Genomic DNA, 17,798 nt, shown 5'->3' with positions numbered 1-17,798 from the left:
ATAGTGATGCTTCCTAAGGCCCACTTGACTTTGCATACCAGGATGTCTGGCTTTAGGTGACTGATCAGACCATTGTGGTTATCTGGGTCATCAAGATCTTTTTTGGATAGTTCTTCTGTTTATTCTTGCCACCTCTCCTTAATATCTTCTGCTTCTGTTAGGGCCATACGGTTTTTGTCCTTTATTGTGCCCATCTTTGCATGAAAAGTTCCTTTGGTATGTCTAATTTTCTTGAAGTGATCTCTGGTCTTTCTCATTCTGTTGTCTTCCTCTATTTCTTAGCACTGATCATTGAGGAAGGCTTTCTTCTCTCTCCTTGCTGTTCTTTGGAACTCTGTATCCAGATGGGTAATTTACTGCAGTTTCTAAATCAGCATTTGCTGCTGTACTCTGCACATTTGTGTTCTAAGGTTAGCCTCTTTACTTAAAGTTCATTAACCGTTCTCTGCTAGCTTCACACTGTTCTCCTGCATCATCCTCATCTCTCTCGGCCTTCACGGAATTGAAGAGAGTTAGGGTGTCTCTTCAGATTGTTGCTGTTTAGTCACCAAGTTGTGTGGGACTCACTGTGACCCCACGGAGTACAGTCAGCCAGGCTGTCCCTGGGATTTCCCAGACAGGAATACTGGAGTGGGCTGCATTTCCTTCCCGACCCAGAGACTGAACTCAAGTCTCCTGCACTGGCAGATGGGTACTTGACTCATGAGCCACCAGAGAAGCCCTCTCCTGTTTAGGTTTCAGTTTAAGAGAATGTTGTGGCTGATCTGGTCTATAAAGACCTTTAAAACTCCCTCCATATCAGTAATAAGACTGTCTCACTTTCTTATCAACCACGTGTCCACTGGAGTAGCACTTTTTAAAAACCTCTTCCTTGGTATTGGGGTATCGCTGACTAGCCGTACTGTGACAATTTCCAGTGAACAGTGAAGGGACTCAGTCACACACACACACATCATTCGCCCCCAAGCCCCTACGCCATCCAGTCTGCCACGTGACAGTGGGCAGAGCTGCACGTGCTGTACAGTATGTCTCTGCTGGTGACTCATCTTATACACAGCATCTGCACATGGCAACACCAAAGTCCCTAATTAGCCATTCCTCCGGCAACCATGAGTTCGTTCTCCAAGTCTGTGAGTTGGAGGAGCACTTTTAATTTCCTTCAAGACCTGTTCCTCTGTAATCACAACTTGGCTAACCATTTGGCACAAGAAACCTAGCTTTCAGCCTGTCTCAGCTTTGGACATGACTTCCTCACTAAGCTTAAGGAGAGACGTGTGACCCTTTGCCTTGAGGCCGTTTTAGTGTTATTAACTGAACTAATTTAAATTTGTTGTCTCGGGGAACAGGGAGGCCAGAGGAGAGGGGGGAAAATCAGGAGAGAGCCAGGCATCAGAGCAGTCAGAACACACGACAGTTATCACTTAAGTTCAACGGCTCGTGTGAGAGTTATTTGGCACTTCAAAAATAATTATAAGACTAACAGCAAAAAATCACTGACCACAGATTACTATACCAAAGAATAATGAAGCTTGAAATATTGTGAGAGTTACTAAAATGTAACACAGAGACACAAGTGGAACAAATGTTGTTTGAAAAATGGTGCCAAAAAACTTGCTTGACACAAGACTGCCACAACCTTCAACTTGTAAAAACTATAGTATTTGCATGCATGCACGCTCAGTGGCTTCAGTTGTGTCTGACTCTTTGTGACCCTATGGACTGTAGCCCACCAGGCTCCAGGGAAGAATACTGGAGTGGGCTGCCGCACCCTCCTTCGGGGGATTTTCCCTACCCAGGGATTGAACCCAAGTTTCTGACATCTCCCGCACTGGCAGGTGGGTTCTTTAACAGTAGCACCATCTGGGAAGCCCAAGTGCAATAGAACAAGGTATGCCTGTAGGGGGCTTCCCAGGTGGCACTAGGCGTAAAGAATTTGCCTGCCAATACAGGTAGACATAAGAGACAAGAGTTCAAACCCTGGGTCAGGAAGATCCTCTGCAGGCGGGCATGGCAACCCACGCCAGGTTTCTTGCCTGGAGAATCCTATGGACAGAGGAGCCTAGTGGGCTACAGTCCACAGGGTGGCAGAGAGTCAAACACAACCGAAGTGACAAAGCACGCATGTACGCATGCCCGTACTGACTGAAATATGTGTTTTATTTGGAAAATACATGAAATATAGAAATTATCTTTAAAAAGTGAAAATAGTTCTCATTATCATTTCTTTCTTTAACAAATACAACTTTAAACTCCATAAGGCAGGAATTGTATCTGTTTTTCTCACCATTTGGAATCCAGAGCCAAGTATAAATGCAATTATTATTTCTAATGTTAAAGATAAATATATGTGCATTAATTTATTTTATACAATGAATTGTCAAAAAACTGGAACATTTTAAATTAGACGAAAAACTCATGAGAAATATTTTACCATTTAAGATAACACAGGTGACACTCTTATTACTGGGAATTGCATGTTAGCCACTCCACCCAATAAAACTCCAATGAAAACCACATGGCATTTCATATGAACTTAGTTTTATTAATTGGGTTTTAATAACCCAATTAATTTTGACTCATGATAGCATTTGAACTGTCAGTGTCAATCATTCAAAACTATTCAGTAATGGTAAAGAGCCAAAAATGTTCATTGCATTGTGAATTTTCATAGTTTAGAACTAGCTGTAAATCATTGGGATCTTATATTTTGACCTTGACAGTTAAAATATACAAATTCTTCCAAAAGAAAAAAGGAACTAAAAGTAAGTCAAAGAAATCACTTTAACCTTCATTGTATTTTATTTACTGAGATAAAATATTAAGATATTAAAAAAGAAATTACTCCTGTAATTTTCAGGTACAGGTAAAGAAAGAGTAAAGTAAGTAAAGAGTAAAGAAAGCAGCAATATCAAACTATTATAAGTAGTAAGTATAACTGATTCACTCTTTCTCATTCATCTCATTCTCCCTAAAAGACAAAAAAATTACTCTTCCTTTAATAGAGAGAAAAGACAACTAAAAAATGTAACATAAATATCAATAAAAAGAAGGAAAATCATCAACCACTATCTAGCCTAATACACATCAACCAATTAAATAGGAAGACAATCTTTAGAAATGGAATAATACTCAAGCCAGGAAACAAACAAAAAATGTCATACATTTTGTGGCAGTAAAATTCCAAAAATATTCAGGATTCTACCCTCAGTTGTTCAAACACTAACCTAGGTACTCCTGTCAAAGGATTTTGCAGATGTAACTAAGGTTATGGATCTTAAAATAAGATTATCCTGGATTAGCCAAGGGTGCCAATTTAATCATTTAAGCCTTGGAAAGCAGAAAACTTTCTCCAGCTTAAAGTCAAAGAGATGCAGCCTGAAGGAGGGGCAGGAAGCTGAGGGAGAGGGGCAGTCAGAGAGGTGAAGCTGAGAAGAAATCAGTCTCCACCGCTGGCTATGAAGAAGGAAGGAGGGGCACAGAGTGAATCAAAGAACGCAAGAAGCTTCTAAAAACTGAGACAGGCTTCTACAACCTCCAAACAACAGAAAGAACCTTGGCTCTCCAACTGCATGGGGCAAATTCAGCTGAATGAGCTAGGAAATGGATTCTTCCCAGAAGTTCTCAGTAAGAGTCCAAGTGACCAATACCTGGATTTAACCCTGTGTGACTTGGATCAGAGAAACCAGGAGCGCCTACCAGACTTCTGACCTATACAGTTAGGAGATAACAAATGGGGGTTGCTCTAAGCTGCTAATTTGTGGCAATTTATTACCATAGCAATAGAAATGAACAAACATTTCCTAATGCCAGTGAATAAGAGAAGTAGACAAGTGTAAAATAAGGAAAAGTTTCAAGGCCCAAAAAGACTTTTTGATGAAGAAACTTTTACATCATCTGTGAACATATCTCTTTAATACCTCAATACAGACAGCATAATATTGTAATCAGAATAGTTATTAAATCAGAATTACAGAAGTTAGAATATCTGCATCTGGCAACTGCTATTTTTAAAAAGTAATGCAGTAGATTGTGCCAGTATACAAGGCTTGGTTTGTAGGATTATATTGAAGCTGGGAAGCCCTACATTAAAGCAGAATGCCCGAAAGTTTTAAGGATTGCTCTGCTAACTTAAATCCTCAAAGCAAAACTACTTTCATAAGCGCATCTTTATAAGTTACTATTTTAAAGTTTATAGATTATAAAGAGCATTGCTAAAACTTAATAAAAATTTTTCCATATGAATGATGCTTGAGAAATTATAGAGAAATCAAATCTCTAAAATTTGATTAAAAAGATAAGTGCTTGTCATTTTCCAGCAGTACGAACTTTTAAAACTTATTCATGAAATAAAGTGCACCATTTTATATAAAAACTGCATTAATAAACCACTTGACCAAATAGTCACCCAGCCGTACACCAGTACATATATTTGTTTAGAAATAGAGTATAATTTTAGAAGCATATTAAACTTTCAAAGAATTTGAATATGTGAATATTATGAGGTTTTTCACTTCATGTCATTAAAACGTAAATATCATTTAACCTAGAGATGACATAGTATAATACAGAAGTACTCCAGAGGACAGACAGAGGGTCAAATGACAGATTCAGTGAGAAAGGTCACGTGCAGTGGGGCACAGAGAGGATATTTTCAATGACTAAACGGGCAAGGGAAGAAGAGTCTACTGAGAACCTTTCTGCAATTGCATTTTACTTAGACCTGTATTTCACTTACACGAACAGACAGAAAGTATATAAATGAGCAAGAAAATGTCAGTTAGTGTTAAGAAGTGGGTAAAGAATTAAAGCAGGTAGATGTGCTGGTATTGATTAGATGACCCAGAAAAGCCTCTCTGAAAATGTTAACATTTGAATGATACAGAGGAGACAACCATTTAAAAAGAAAGGAAAAAAGCAGCAAGTAGACAGGACAACTAAGATCAAGGCATCACTTCATGGTAAATAGATGGGGAAGCAATGGAAACAGTGAGAGACTATTTTGTTGGGCTCGAAAATCACTGCCGATGGTGACTGCAGCCATGAAATTAAAACATGCTTGCTCCTTGGAAGAAAAACTATGACCAACCTAGACAGCATATTAAAAAGCAGAGACTTTACTTTGCCAACAAAGGTCCATCTAGTCAAAGCTATGGTTTTTCCAGTAGTCATGTATGGATGTGAGAGTTGGACCATAAAGAGATCTGAGCACCGAGGAATTGATACTTTTGAACTGTGGTGTTGGAGAAGACTCTTGAGAGTCCCTTGCACTGCAAGGAGATCCAACCAGTCCATCCTAAAGGAAATCAGTCCTGAATATTCACTGGAAGGACTGATGCTGAAACTGAAGCTCTAAATACTTTGGCCACCTGATGTGAAGAACTGACTCATTTGAAAGGACCCTGATGCTGGGAAAGACTGAAGGCAGGAGAAGAAGGGGACGACAGAGGATGAGATGGTTGGATGGCATCACCAACTCAATGAACATGAGTTTGAGTAAGCTCCGGGAGTTGGTGATGGACAGGGAGGCCTGGCGTGCTGCAGTCCATGGGGTCGCAAAGAGTCAGACACAACTGAGCAATTGAACTAAACTGAACTGATTTATAACTCTTACAGCAGCCAGATTCTCAAAATGTACTTTACAAATTAATGGCTCAACTATCAAATTACTTAAATATGAAAATCAGCTACAACAGATCATATGCAATTTGACTATGATGGGTACCTACTGTTTTATACCTGCAACCCTTCCCCTCATTTCTGAGTAAGCCCCACTCTACCTGTGACTTCTTTGGGGGAAAAATCCTGTGTCAGATATTACTGTTGGAATTAGCTACAGAGGTGGATATGTTACCCAAGCAAGAAAATCAGAGTCCTTCTGTAGAGTTTTTTACAGTAAAATTGGGAAAGAAAGTTTCTTTCACTACAAGCTTTAAACTACACGCTGAATCAGTAGCCTTATCCTTCAGCATATATATGAACCATGAGATTAAGGGCAACACATAAGCAGGAATGAGAGAGACAGAAAAAAAAAAGAAAGAAAAAGGAAAAGACAAAGATAGGGAGAGAGAAAGGAGCAGAGACGTGCAGAGAGAAACTACAAGGCGGGGCAAAGGAAGGAAACCTTCTGCTGTTATCAGAGTCCATGAAACCAACTGGCCCAGAGGCCACCCCTACTTTTTCTAACCAAGAGTTAGGTGGATAAACACTCTATCAGATATGAGTAAAAAGTACCTAGCAAATAAACATTCAACAGGGATGCATAAATAGGGATATTTTCTCTCCATGCTAAACAAAAGGAAAGCAAAGAATATATCCATAGACATACTTTGACATATTCTTCACTAACCAGACAAGTGACCATTCTAAATGGAGCCTCAAAAATATGTGCGCGCATATGTGTGAACATGTGTGCAAGTACACCCACAGGGATAAAGGACATCTTGCCAAAACAGAAAATAGCCATTATGTTAAACACTGGGTTAGTGAGCATAATGGGTTGAAATGTAGCCCCCAAAAAGAGACATGCTGAAGGCCTAATCTCAGGATCTCAGAAGATATAATTAGTTAACTTCAGACGAATTCAGACTGGACTAAGGTGAACTCCCAATTAAATATGACTGCTTTCCTTATAGGAAGACAGCTGTTTGAATTCTGAAACACACAGGGCAAATGTCAAGTGATAATGAAGACAAATATTCAAATTATACACCCTTACACGCCAAAGAACACGGAAGATTGCAAGCAAACCACCAGGATCTGGGAAAAGGCAAGGAAGGATTCCTCTACAGGTTTCAAAGGCATTGCCAAAATCTTGATTTCAGACTTCTAACTTCCAGAATTATGACACCATACACGTCTGTTGTTCTAATCCACCCAGCTTGTGGTCCTGAGGGCAGCCCTGGAAAACTGATACTGCTAAGAGTGGAAATGGAGGTGCATATGGAAAAACTTCATCTAAGGTTGAGGCAAATTTTTTTATGTTAGCATCTGCCAAGAACATCTCTCTAATCTGAGAATAAATCTTGAGTCCTTCAGTATTTAAAGAGCACAGACTTTGGAGCTGGGTTTGAATTCTATCATTTAGTTGTGTGATCTTGTTTCCTCATTTTTAAATGGATGTAAAAATAGCCTCTCATATGGTTTTTGTGAAGACTAAATTACACAGCACTTATGACTAGTACCTGGCATAGAGTAAGAGCTATTAAAATATTAGCAATGATTATTATTGTTATAAACATTCACGTTTAAGGAAAGAATGAGTTCACTAGGGTAAAATTAATCCTTTGAGTTAAGAGATAATTTTTCAAATAATACTGTGATATATGTGAATATAATAGTTTTGCATATTGAAAACAGAATGATTATTTGGTACTGTGAAGTTTTTCAATGTTAAGCATGGAAGGCCCAGTATATTTTTCAATTTCATAAAACATTGTGCTAGCTTATTTATATGAGAAATTCAAATATAGAGAAAAACATGCATATGTTAGGTTTACTTGATTGAAATATACATAAGCTTTGATTAAACACAGTTTATATATAATATTTCATATATATTATGTGGAAATATTAAATATAAATGGAGAGTTTCTAGAAAAAATTGTCAGCATGCTATTTTAATTGTGCCAACATATTTCCAACATAATTCTAAAACCGCCTGTGGTTTAGAATAACAAAAATCCATTATTCTTGGATTACTGAGCTTCAAGTAAAATTGTTTTCATATTCTCTTTGAAATAGTTTTTCCAAACTTTTCTAGTACAAATGTTAATATGGTATGCTATTTCAAATGAGTGATAACTTTAAATGCTTCCTTTAAAACTAATTAAAAGGCTTAACAAATATGTATTGCACAGATGTTTACAAACTAAAGATATACAAATTATTTTTGTTTTACAGCAAAAATAACTCATTTTGAAGGCTTTATTATCTAGGACTCTGGGACTTCTAAGGTGGTGCTAGTGGTAAAGAACCCTCCTGCCAATGCAGGAGCTGCAGGAGATGTTGGTTTGATCTCTGGGTCAGGAAGATCCTCTGGAGAAGGAAACAACAACCCTCTCCAGTATTCTTGCTTGGGAAATCCCATGGATAGAGGTTCATATGGTCACAGAGTCAGATATAACTGAAGTGACTTAGCACATACGCATGGAATCTGTATATTTAATTTTATCTAAATCATACATCTGATGCCCTGCTTTGAAATTCTGATCATAGATGAATGTCTAAAAATCTCAAGTGTTTCCATAAGAAAAGAATTTTTAAAAGTTCAAACATCCTAGCTAGGTATAGGGTGTCAATTATGCGTCAAATTTAACACAAAATTAATTATGGTCATATCCAACACAAACAAATATTTCTTTAAGCCAAGTAGAGTTATAAGACAACTAGGATACAGGAGGAAAGTGTATAATCTTTCAAAACTAAGGTCAGCATAAAATAAAATGTAAAATAAAAACAAATAATTTGGATCTTCTGCCCCAAAGAAAACATACAGATGGCCAAGAATCATATGAAAGATGCTCAGCATCACTAAATATTAGAGAAATGCAAATCAAAACTACATAAGGTATCATCACGTCACACCAGTCGGAATGGCCATTATCAAAAAATCTACAAACCATAAATGCTGCAGAGAGTGTGTAGAACAGGGAATCCTCCCACACTTTTGGTGGGAGTGTAAATTGATACAGCCACTATGGAGAACAGTATGGAGATACCTTAAAAAACTGAACCAGGGCCACAGTATGATCCAATAATCCCACTGCTGGGCATATGCCCAGAAAAAAAATTCAGAAAGATATATGCACCCCAGTGTTCAATGCAGCACTATTTACAACAGCCAGGACATGAAAGCAAGCTAAATGTGGATCAACAGAAGAATGGATAAAGAAGAGGTGATACATATATATATAATTACTTAGTCATAAAAAAATGAAATAATGCAATTTGCAGCAACATGGATGAACTTAGAGATTATCATACTGAGTGACATCAGAGAAAGACAAATACTATATGGTATCACTTATATGTGGAATCTAAAAAGAAAAAAATGGCTTAAATCTACTTATTTACTGAGCAGAAATAGAGCCACAGGTGTAGAAACAGAAATTATGGTTACAAAGGGGGGAAGGGGGGAGTAAACTGGGAGACCGGGGCTGATACACACACTGTGCATGTGCTCCCGTCGTGTCTGACTCTTCACAGCCCCATGGACTATAGTCCACCAGGGGTTTTCCAGGCAAGAACACTGGAGTAGCTTGCCACTTTCTACTACAGTGGGTCTTCCCAACCAAGGGTCAAATCAGTGTCTCCTGCATCTCCCGCAGTGGCAGGTGGGTCGTTTGCCACTAGTGTCACCTGGGAAGCCCATGTACACACTACACATAGAAAATACATAACTAATAAGGACCTGCTGTAGGGAACGGAAAACTACTCAGCACTCTGCCATGACCTGCACAGGAAAACAATTTTTTTTTTTTATAGTTCATCAATTTATATAGTTGTATTTTATTTTTAATTTTATTTTTAAACTTTACAATATTGTATTAGTTTTTCCAAATATTGAAATGGATCTGCCACAGGTATACATGTGTTCCCCATCCTGAACCCTCCTCCCTCCTCCCTCCCCATACCATCCCTCTGGGTCGTCCCAGTGCACCAGCCCCAAGCATTCAGTATCGTGCATCAAACCTGGACTGGCGACTTGTTTCATACATGATATTATACATGTTTCAATGCCAATCTCCCCACCCTCTCCCTCTCCCACAGAGTCCATAAGACTGTTCTATACATCAGTGTCTCTTTTGCTGTCTCGTACACAGGGTTATTGTTTCCATCTTTCTAAATTCTATATATATGCATTAGTATACTGTATTGGTGTTTTTCTTTCTGGCTTACTTCACTCTGTATAATAGGCTCCAGTTTCATCCACCTCATTAGAACTGACTCAAATGTATTCTTTTTAATGGCTGAGTAATACTCCATTGTGTATATGTACCACGGCTTTCTTATCCATTCATCTGCTGATGGGCATCTAGGTTGCTTCCATGTCCTGGCTATTATAAACAGTGCTGCGATGAACATTGGGGTACACGTGTCTCTTTCCCTTCTGGTTTCCTCAGTGTGTATGCCCAGCAGTGGGATTGCTGGATCATAAGGATCATAAGGAAAACAATTTTTTAAAAAGTGGATATATGTATAACTGGTTCACTTTATTGTACAGCAGAAACTAATGCAATACAGTATATCAACTATACTCCAATAAAAATTAATTAAAAAAAAAAACAAATAATTCAGGCCAGTGGTCTAGGTCTAGGAAAGAAGTGTACTTACCCAGAGTTTTACATGCAAATAGGGCCATGGCACTTTGCAGTCTGTCTGGTCTGAGAGTCTGTACCACAAGAACCTTAAAATATAAGTGCAGAGTATTTTTAAACAATAAAGTTCCCACAACAACTATAATTGAAGAATGATGCTAATTAATTTAAAAAATGCTTATCACAATATTTCCTATGCCTATAACTGTCATAATAGGTATATAAAAATACATTTCTTTAATAGACAAAATATTACTAAAATCCATCAGATCTATTGCTGTTATTTAGTCTCTAAGTCGTGTCCAACTCTCGCTGCCTCTTGGATTGTAGCCCACCAGGCTCCTCTGTCCATGGGATTTCCCAGGCAAGAACACCAGAGTGCCATTTCCTTCTCCAAGGGATCTTCCCAACCCAGGAATCGAAACCGCATCTTCTGCCTGGCAGGCAGGTTCGTTATCGCTTAGCCACCTGGGAAGCCCTCAGATCTATTATCAAAGGTAAACATCAGCATGTACTGGTCATAGTGCTAGCTGTCTTCAGAAGCTAACAAAGGGCCCAATGACAAGTGAAAATAAGAGTCTGTAGCTGAGGCATTCCTGGTGACGGCAGCGCAGAGACAGAAAACTCCTAAATTTTTCAAATCACCTATTTTATGCTGAATCATGTCTAGTTCTAGATGCTTAGGTTTTCAAATGAAGTTTTTCTTTCTTTTTTTTATTTTTCTTAAACACACCTGATGAAACAGAACTTCAAAAGGAGAAAACAAAGGGGACAGAACCAAAACCAGCAGCATAGTGAAGAGAAAGGGCAGAGTGATAAAGAACCCGCCTGCCGATGCAGGAAATGTAGGAGATGAGGGTTTGATCCCAGGTCCGGAAGATCCCCTGGAAAAGGAAATTGCAACCCACTCTGGTATTCTTGCCTGGAGAAACCAGTAAACAGAAGAGACTGGCGGGCTGCCATCCATGGAGCCGCAAAGAGTTGGACCTGACTCAGTGCTGAGGATACGCGCACACATAAACGGAAGGGTCATCTCCTGGAGCATCAACTCCCCTGTCCTCTCCAAGGCTAAGGTTTGGTCTAGCCAACAGGGACACAAGCTCCCTGTTCCTTAGCATAATGTCTTTTTTTTCGTTAGACAGAACCCTGGGAAATGTGTGAAGAACCTGAACAATAAATACCTTAATCACTTTCTATACGGATACTCTATTCCAAGATCCTCCTTGGGTCGGAGGCAGGGGGAGTAATAAAAGCTTGGTGGGAAACACACTGCCCAGAAACACTGTCTGGGATCTCCCCGTCTGGATAGGGTGGCAAGACCAGAGAGCCCTTGCCCACGTACACCCCAAGGTTAAGTGACACCTTAGGGCAAAGCTTTCATTTAAATGGCTTCTGAACAACAAGAGAAACATTTAATACTTGTATGCATTTAGATAATTTACCTGCTGAAATAAAGAAACTTTCTTTATAAGACTAGATGGAAACTCTTGCTCACACATTGAATTATGATAATAGGTACGCCACAAAGCTACATCTTCAAAGCACAGGGTCTGATAAAGACTGGGAAGAGCAATCTAAAAAATAAAAATAAAAATATATAGTGAGCAACAAACAAATATAAATACAGACATACAAACATACATACTAAATACATACACACACATGCATACTAAAAAACAGTAAGTGGAAATTCCTGATAGATATTATGTTTTCTAACTCATGTTGGCTTATTCAATCATGTCTAAGTCAGAAATAGTATGGTGCATGTACCTAATCCAGAATTAAAAGCAAGTATTTCTAAAGTAATACGACATCAATTCTTGTACATTAACAAATCTTTTCTCTATGTAAAAACATGTGTACCTATCTCCACCTTGTGGAGAAAAGAATACTTTCACTAAAACCAAGTACAAACTTTAAACACTGCCACAATAAGAGTTCCATTTTAGAGTGTAAAAATATGCCTAGTTACAACTTCAACTCTTTATTTTCTAAGTGACCATAAGTGACTATATCATTTTATGCCTTAGCTACTTCATCTGTGAAATGGGTAACAATGTTGAAAATATATAACGAGAAGATCCATTTTTAAATTCTGCATAATACCTCGAACATAAGAAGGTGGGGAGGGGAAAGAAGAAAGGGGAAAAAAGAGTGGGAAAAATCCCACTATATTTGGAAAACATATATCAAAGGCATGGACTGTGGTATCAGAATGCTCAAATTAAAATCACAATTTCAAAACTTCCCAGCTATTTGATCTTGGGTAAATTATTTAACTTGTCTACACCTCAGCCTGCCCTTCTCAAAAGCAAGCATAATTATGACCTCTTGAATATGTTATCGTGATAATAAAGATAATACATCTGAAGCATTTAATATGATGCCTGGCATGTAACAAGTCCTCAAAAATATGTATGAAATTTAAGTGAAAATTCAGGTTCAAGCATTTAGCAATTCACTGCATAGATTCTCATTTCTTATCCATAAAAAGAAAGTTAATATCTCCCTTTTAAGATTTGTGTGATAACAGTTCATTTGAAAATGTTTTATAAACTAAAATGATAATAAAACATTAATATATATTATAAACATTCTCTGAAAAGGAAAGCTGCCTTTCCTCAATGTTTTGCATTTCTTTACTTAACAAGAAATTAGTATGTGAAAAAAAATAACTATACTTTTATAGGTTAATACAGTTAAGGTTTTTCGCCAAGAATAACATCTCAGTAGATCAATTGTTCAGACAATTTTAACTGTACCATAAAGATTAATATTAATTTTCCATTAGGAGCACATGAAATATTTCACAGGTCCTGCCCAATAATCCAGAAATTCTTTTTATAATTCTATTTTTTATAATTCTTCAAATTCTATTTTTTATAATTATTGATTTTTTGTAATTTTTATAATTATAATTATAAATATAATTATAATTATTGATTTTTTGCATTCTAGTAAAGTTGTTTAAAAAAATATGTTTCTTACCATAGGTGAACAGTTGAGTGCAAAAGATATTAAAAGGTGAATAGAAGTGAGAGAGATAATTTGATTTTGAAACCTTTTCAACATAAGTATCATACTGCATTCTATTACTGATCCTAAATTACTCTATTAATAAGGTATCCACATATCATATTAGAGGACATTTCATTTACTTATCTTTCTATTCCCTACAGGTATATAGCACAGAATCTTGACCATGTGGAGATTCAATATGTTATACAGTGAATGATAGATTCAATTAATTAATTATTCATCACAGTGTTAATCAGAATAATTCTTGAATATTCTCTTACCCACAGATTTTACGTTATTTTCACAGAAATATCAACACCAAGTATGAAGTGGTAGAACATAAAAATATAAACAGAAATAATGCAACTATTAAAAAATTAAATATCCTTCAAAGTAAGAAAGGAATACCTTTAATGTTGCCACTGCCCAGCTTCTTTCCTGATCTATCCAAGATGGAAGTTGATCACGTATTCTTTGCTGAGAGTCCTTTTTAAATTAGAGCAATTACTTCCCTTGGTACATTTGGTAAAATTCAGACTTTAAAAAATTTTTGTTAAACTGACCAGCTAATTTTATGAACACTTTTTGGTTTTTAAGAAGAACTTCATTCTATGTATTTTTTATTTGTATCTATTTTACAAATCAATATGGTAAAATTCTACATAAGGTATAGATAACGATTTAGAAAAATGTAACATTTATTTTCATAATGCTTATTCCTTTGTAAAACTTCAGAAAAACTCAAATGTAATATGAAATTACTATAAAACTGCATTATTTTAATTATATCTTGCATTTCCAACATAATCTAGGTTTTGCATTACAGTTTGGATAGGCTGCTTTGAAGAATAATTTTATCCATTACCTATCGAGGTAGAAAATTACTGGAAAAAAGTTAATTTGAATAAAGTTTCAAAAGATAAGTGAAGTAATTCTTAATTTCACTTATTTAAGAAAATTTTCCTAGCTATACTACAAGATTTGATTTTCTTAGAGTTACAAAATACATATACTGAAAAAAGAAACCATATTAATTTTTTATGTTTAATTAAATATTCTCAAAAAAAAATATGCCCTCAAGGACAAAAAAAATATATCAGTCCATTTTATATTAGGGCAATAGAGGGAAGGACATATTCCTCTAATTAAAATATAATTTCAACAGTAACTTAAAACTACTCTGAAGCAAATTATATTTCATGAAGTCAAAACCAGAATTACTTTCCCTAAGAATGAAATAATAATTTTAATTACTCCAACTTACAACTTTCCGCAACATGTCTCCAACAACCACACCTGTAAATGTATCCCATTCCTATTTAACAAAAATATGAGAAACACACAAAGGATAAATATTCTAACCATTTAACAAATCTTTTTAAATTTCCCCATAAGACAGCTTACAATTTAGCTTTCTAAAATACATGGAGGAAAAAACTCCTTTCATATCTTCCCAATTCCTCATATATTATGAGTTTATGTACCTTACCAATATAAAACGTTATATTGGTACCATACCAACATTAAAATGAAATCTATTAGAATAATTATAAGAAAAAATATAAACACATTAAACACATGTGAGTCTTAACATCTAAAAATTAAAATGTCTATATAATTAGCATTTGTCATTATCTTTAATTTGTCCTATTACATGCCATTCTTCACTAATATATAAGAAGTAAGATGCATCAGAAGTTTAAAAATTGTGTATACTGGGAAAAATAGAGAAAAGTCCCACCATTAATTTATCTTTTCCAACGTATAGGGAGAAGATGGCCATTGCTACTTTTTTTTTCCTAATTAACTCATGGAATCAAAATTGATCAAGTTGTTACAGAATCCAGAGCTCTTTGAAAACCTATGTCTTCACTCTGGGTTATCCGATCAGATAATTATGGGCACTACCATTTTATTTGTTACACATTGGCCAGCATAAGAATAATAAAATTTGAGTGCAATACGGAAAAAGTACCAAAGCAACATACTACCTCCACTCACTCTTCCTACTGGAGTTATACAGTCACAAATAAGTAAAATGAAAATTATTACTACTATTTTATGTGAGTCAAGGAAAAGTGTTCTTTTCCCAATGATAATTTATTTATACTTCAAGAGGAAAAACTAAGTCTCATACAACAGAGCTTATTGATCATGATGAAAAGTATACAGGAAGAGGGAAATGCATCAAAGTAAATGGTATAAATAAAAGTAGCCAAATTAAAATCAGGAGAAATTTATACAAGTCAACCAGAGTATTTGGAGTTAGAAAGAAATAGAGAGAGAACAGTCATATGGAATGGCATGTATTCAAATAAGCAGAACCAAGAGCGTAGTTCAAGTCTGATCATACTGTTAAAGGTTACCAGGTCACCAGGTCAGAGTGCACTGTCCGTATACTATTCCCTGCCGCTCTGGCTACTGCAAGCCCACTTTAATGAAAATGCCAGAATAATGAGGAAAATCACTTACAAAAATTTTTTAACATTAGAAGTAAATCAGAGATGGAACTTAGCCCTATCTTAAAGGCCATTTCTTTCAAGTCTGAGAGGAGGTTATATGGCAGACCAGAAATGAAGACATAAACAAAAGAAGATAAATTATACATTAGAAGATTAATATAAATCTTCAGATTCAAGAAGGTGGTTTCTGAGAACGACCCACTCTTGTTTCACGTGCTGATTCTAAGCATGCCAATGTAAATAAATAATGTACTGGTATACTCGTATAGCTTCATATTTTTATATTTATCAGCCCCACTGCTTAGATGAGGAAAATAAGAAGGCTGATTCTTCTGGTGTCCTGGAAAAGTACACTTGTGTTCAGAAAAATCTTGGTAGTATGGCAACTTAAGAGTTCTTTCGCTGCCTTATCATTCCTTCAGAATATCTGGCTCAACCACAGGAGAGTAGAACTGGAAATCAGCTTCATACACTAAATTTCTAACTAAGTAAAAAATGAATAGGTTGATATGGAATTTCCAGCCTTAAGCAATTTCTAATCTAACCAAAAGTCCACCTGTTACCAAATTTCCATGCAACTCATAATATTTTCCTCCTTTTCTTCCACTTACATTTTCTTGAAAAAGTTCAGGATGCATGCCTCTAATGAAATGCAAAGCGAACATCAACTGATCAGCCTGAAAAGAATAACAGATATTATTTTGCTTTTTCTAAATGTCTGTTTTTGGAAAAGCATAGTCCTTAAATTATGGCTCATAAATTCTATACTCTATCATCTAATAATTTACTTTTATCAATATAAAAATGACTATTCAGATGGCATCTACATAGGACAATGCTTCTAAGTTGGCAGTGGAAGTATAGAGACCAAATATTTAGAAGCAGTGCTAAGGAATAATCAGTGTATACATCTCATTAAAACAACAACAACAACAAAAACGATTTAACTAGATGAAATACAACTGTGAGGTTAGATTAGACATTATTAACCAGACCAACCTCTTGCATTCAGATCAGATCAGTTGCTCAGTTGTGTCCGACTCTTTGCGACACCATGAATCGCAGCATGCCAGGCCTCCCTGTCCATCACCAACTCCTGGAGTTCACCAGACTCACGTCCATCGAGTCAGTGATGCCATCCAGCCATCTCATCCTCTGTCGTCCCCTTCTCCTCTTGCCCCCAATCCCTCCCAGCATCAGAGTCTTTTCCAATGAGTCAACACTTCGCATGAGGTGGCCAAAGTACTGGAGTTTCAGCTTTAGCATCATTCCTTCCAAAGAAATCCTAGGGCTGATCTCCTTCAGAACGGACTGGTTGGATCTCCTTGCAGTCCAAGGGACTCTCAAGAGTCTTCTCCAACACCACAGTTCAAAAGCATCAATTCTTTGGCGCTCAGCCTTCTTCACAGTCCAACTCTCACATCCATACATGACCACAGGAAAAACCATAGCCTTGACTAGACGAACCTTTGTTGGCAAACTAATGTCTTTGCTTTTCAACATGCTATCTAGGTTGGTAATAACTTTCCTTCCAAGGAGTAGCTTCTTTTAATTTCATGGCTGCAGTCACCATCTGCAGTGATTTTGGAGCCCAGAAAAATAAAGTCTGACACTGTTTCCACTGTTTCCCCATCTATTTCCCATGAAGTAATGGGACCGGATGCCATGATCTTCGTTTTCTGAATGTTGAGCTTTAAGCCAATTTTTTCACTCTCCTCTTTCCCTTTCATCAAGAGGCTTTTGAGTTCCTCTTCACTTTCTGCCATAAGGGTGGTGTCATCTGCATATCTGAGGTTATTGATATTTCTCCCGGCAATCTTGATTCCAGCTCGTGTTTCTTCCAAACCAGCGTTTCTCATGATGTACTCTGCATATAAGTTAAATAAACAGGGTGACAATATACAGCCTTGACGAACTCCTTTTCCTATTTGGAACCAGTCTGTTGTTCCATGTCCAGTTCTAACTGTTGCTTCCTGACCTGCATACAAATTTCTCAGGAGGC

General features: G+C 36.7%; 1 protein-coding gene across 2 annotated transcripts in view; it reads right to left on the bottom strand.

Moving 5' to 3' along the window:
- The window catches only part of DYNC2H1 (dynein, cytoplasmic 2, heavy chain 1), a 394,047-nt gene that overhangs the window by 171,803 nt on the left and 204,446 nt on the right, over positions 1-17,798 (bottom strand). The window contains exons 71-75 of one of the 2 annotated variants that reach the window (XM_010838873.1): positions 16,408-16,473; positions 14,599-14,649; positions 13,743-13,820; positions 11,759-11,890; positions 10,333-10,405 (exon numbers count right to left, since the gene is read on the bottom strand). In XM_010838873.1, coding sequence (XP_010837175.1) covers positions 10,333-10,405; positions 11,759-11,890; positions 13,743-13,820; positions 14,599-14,649; positions 16,408-16,473 — 400 coding nt within the window. The remainder of the gene's footprint in view (positions 1-10,332; positions 10,406-11,758; positions 11,891-13,742; positions 13,821-14,598; positions 14,650-16,407; positions 16,474-17,798) is intronic. The other variant, XM_010838872.1, reaches the window with a different exon arrangement.

The sequence above is a fragment of the Bison bison genome, unplaced genomic scaffold (genome assembly GCF_000754665.1).
Source record: "Bison bison bison isolate TAMUID 2011002044 unplaced genomic scaffold, Bison_UMD1.0 scf7180017864107, whole genome shotgun sequence".
In the NCBI taxonomy this organism is placed as follows: domain Eukaryota; kingdom Metazoa; phylum Chordata; class Mammalia; order Artiodactyla; family Bovidae; genus Bison; species Bison bison.
Note: the sequence above shows the minus strand (reverse complement) of the source record. Positions and strands in the feature narration are given on the sequence as shown.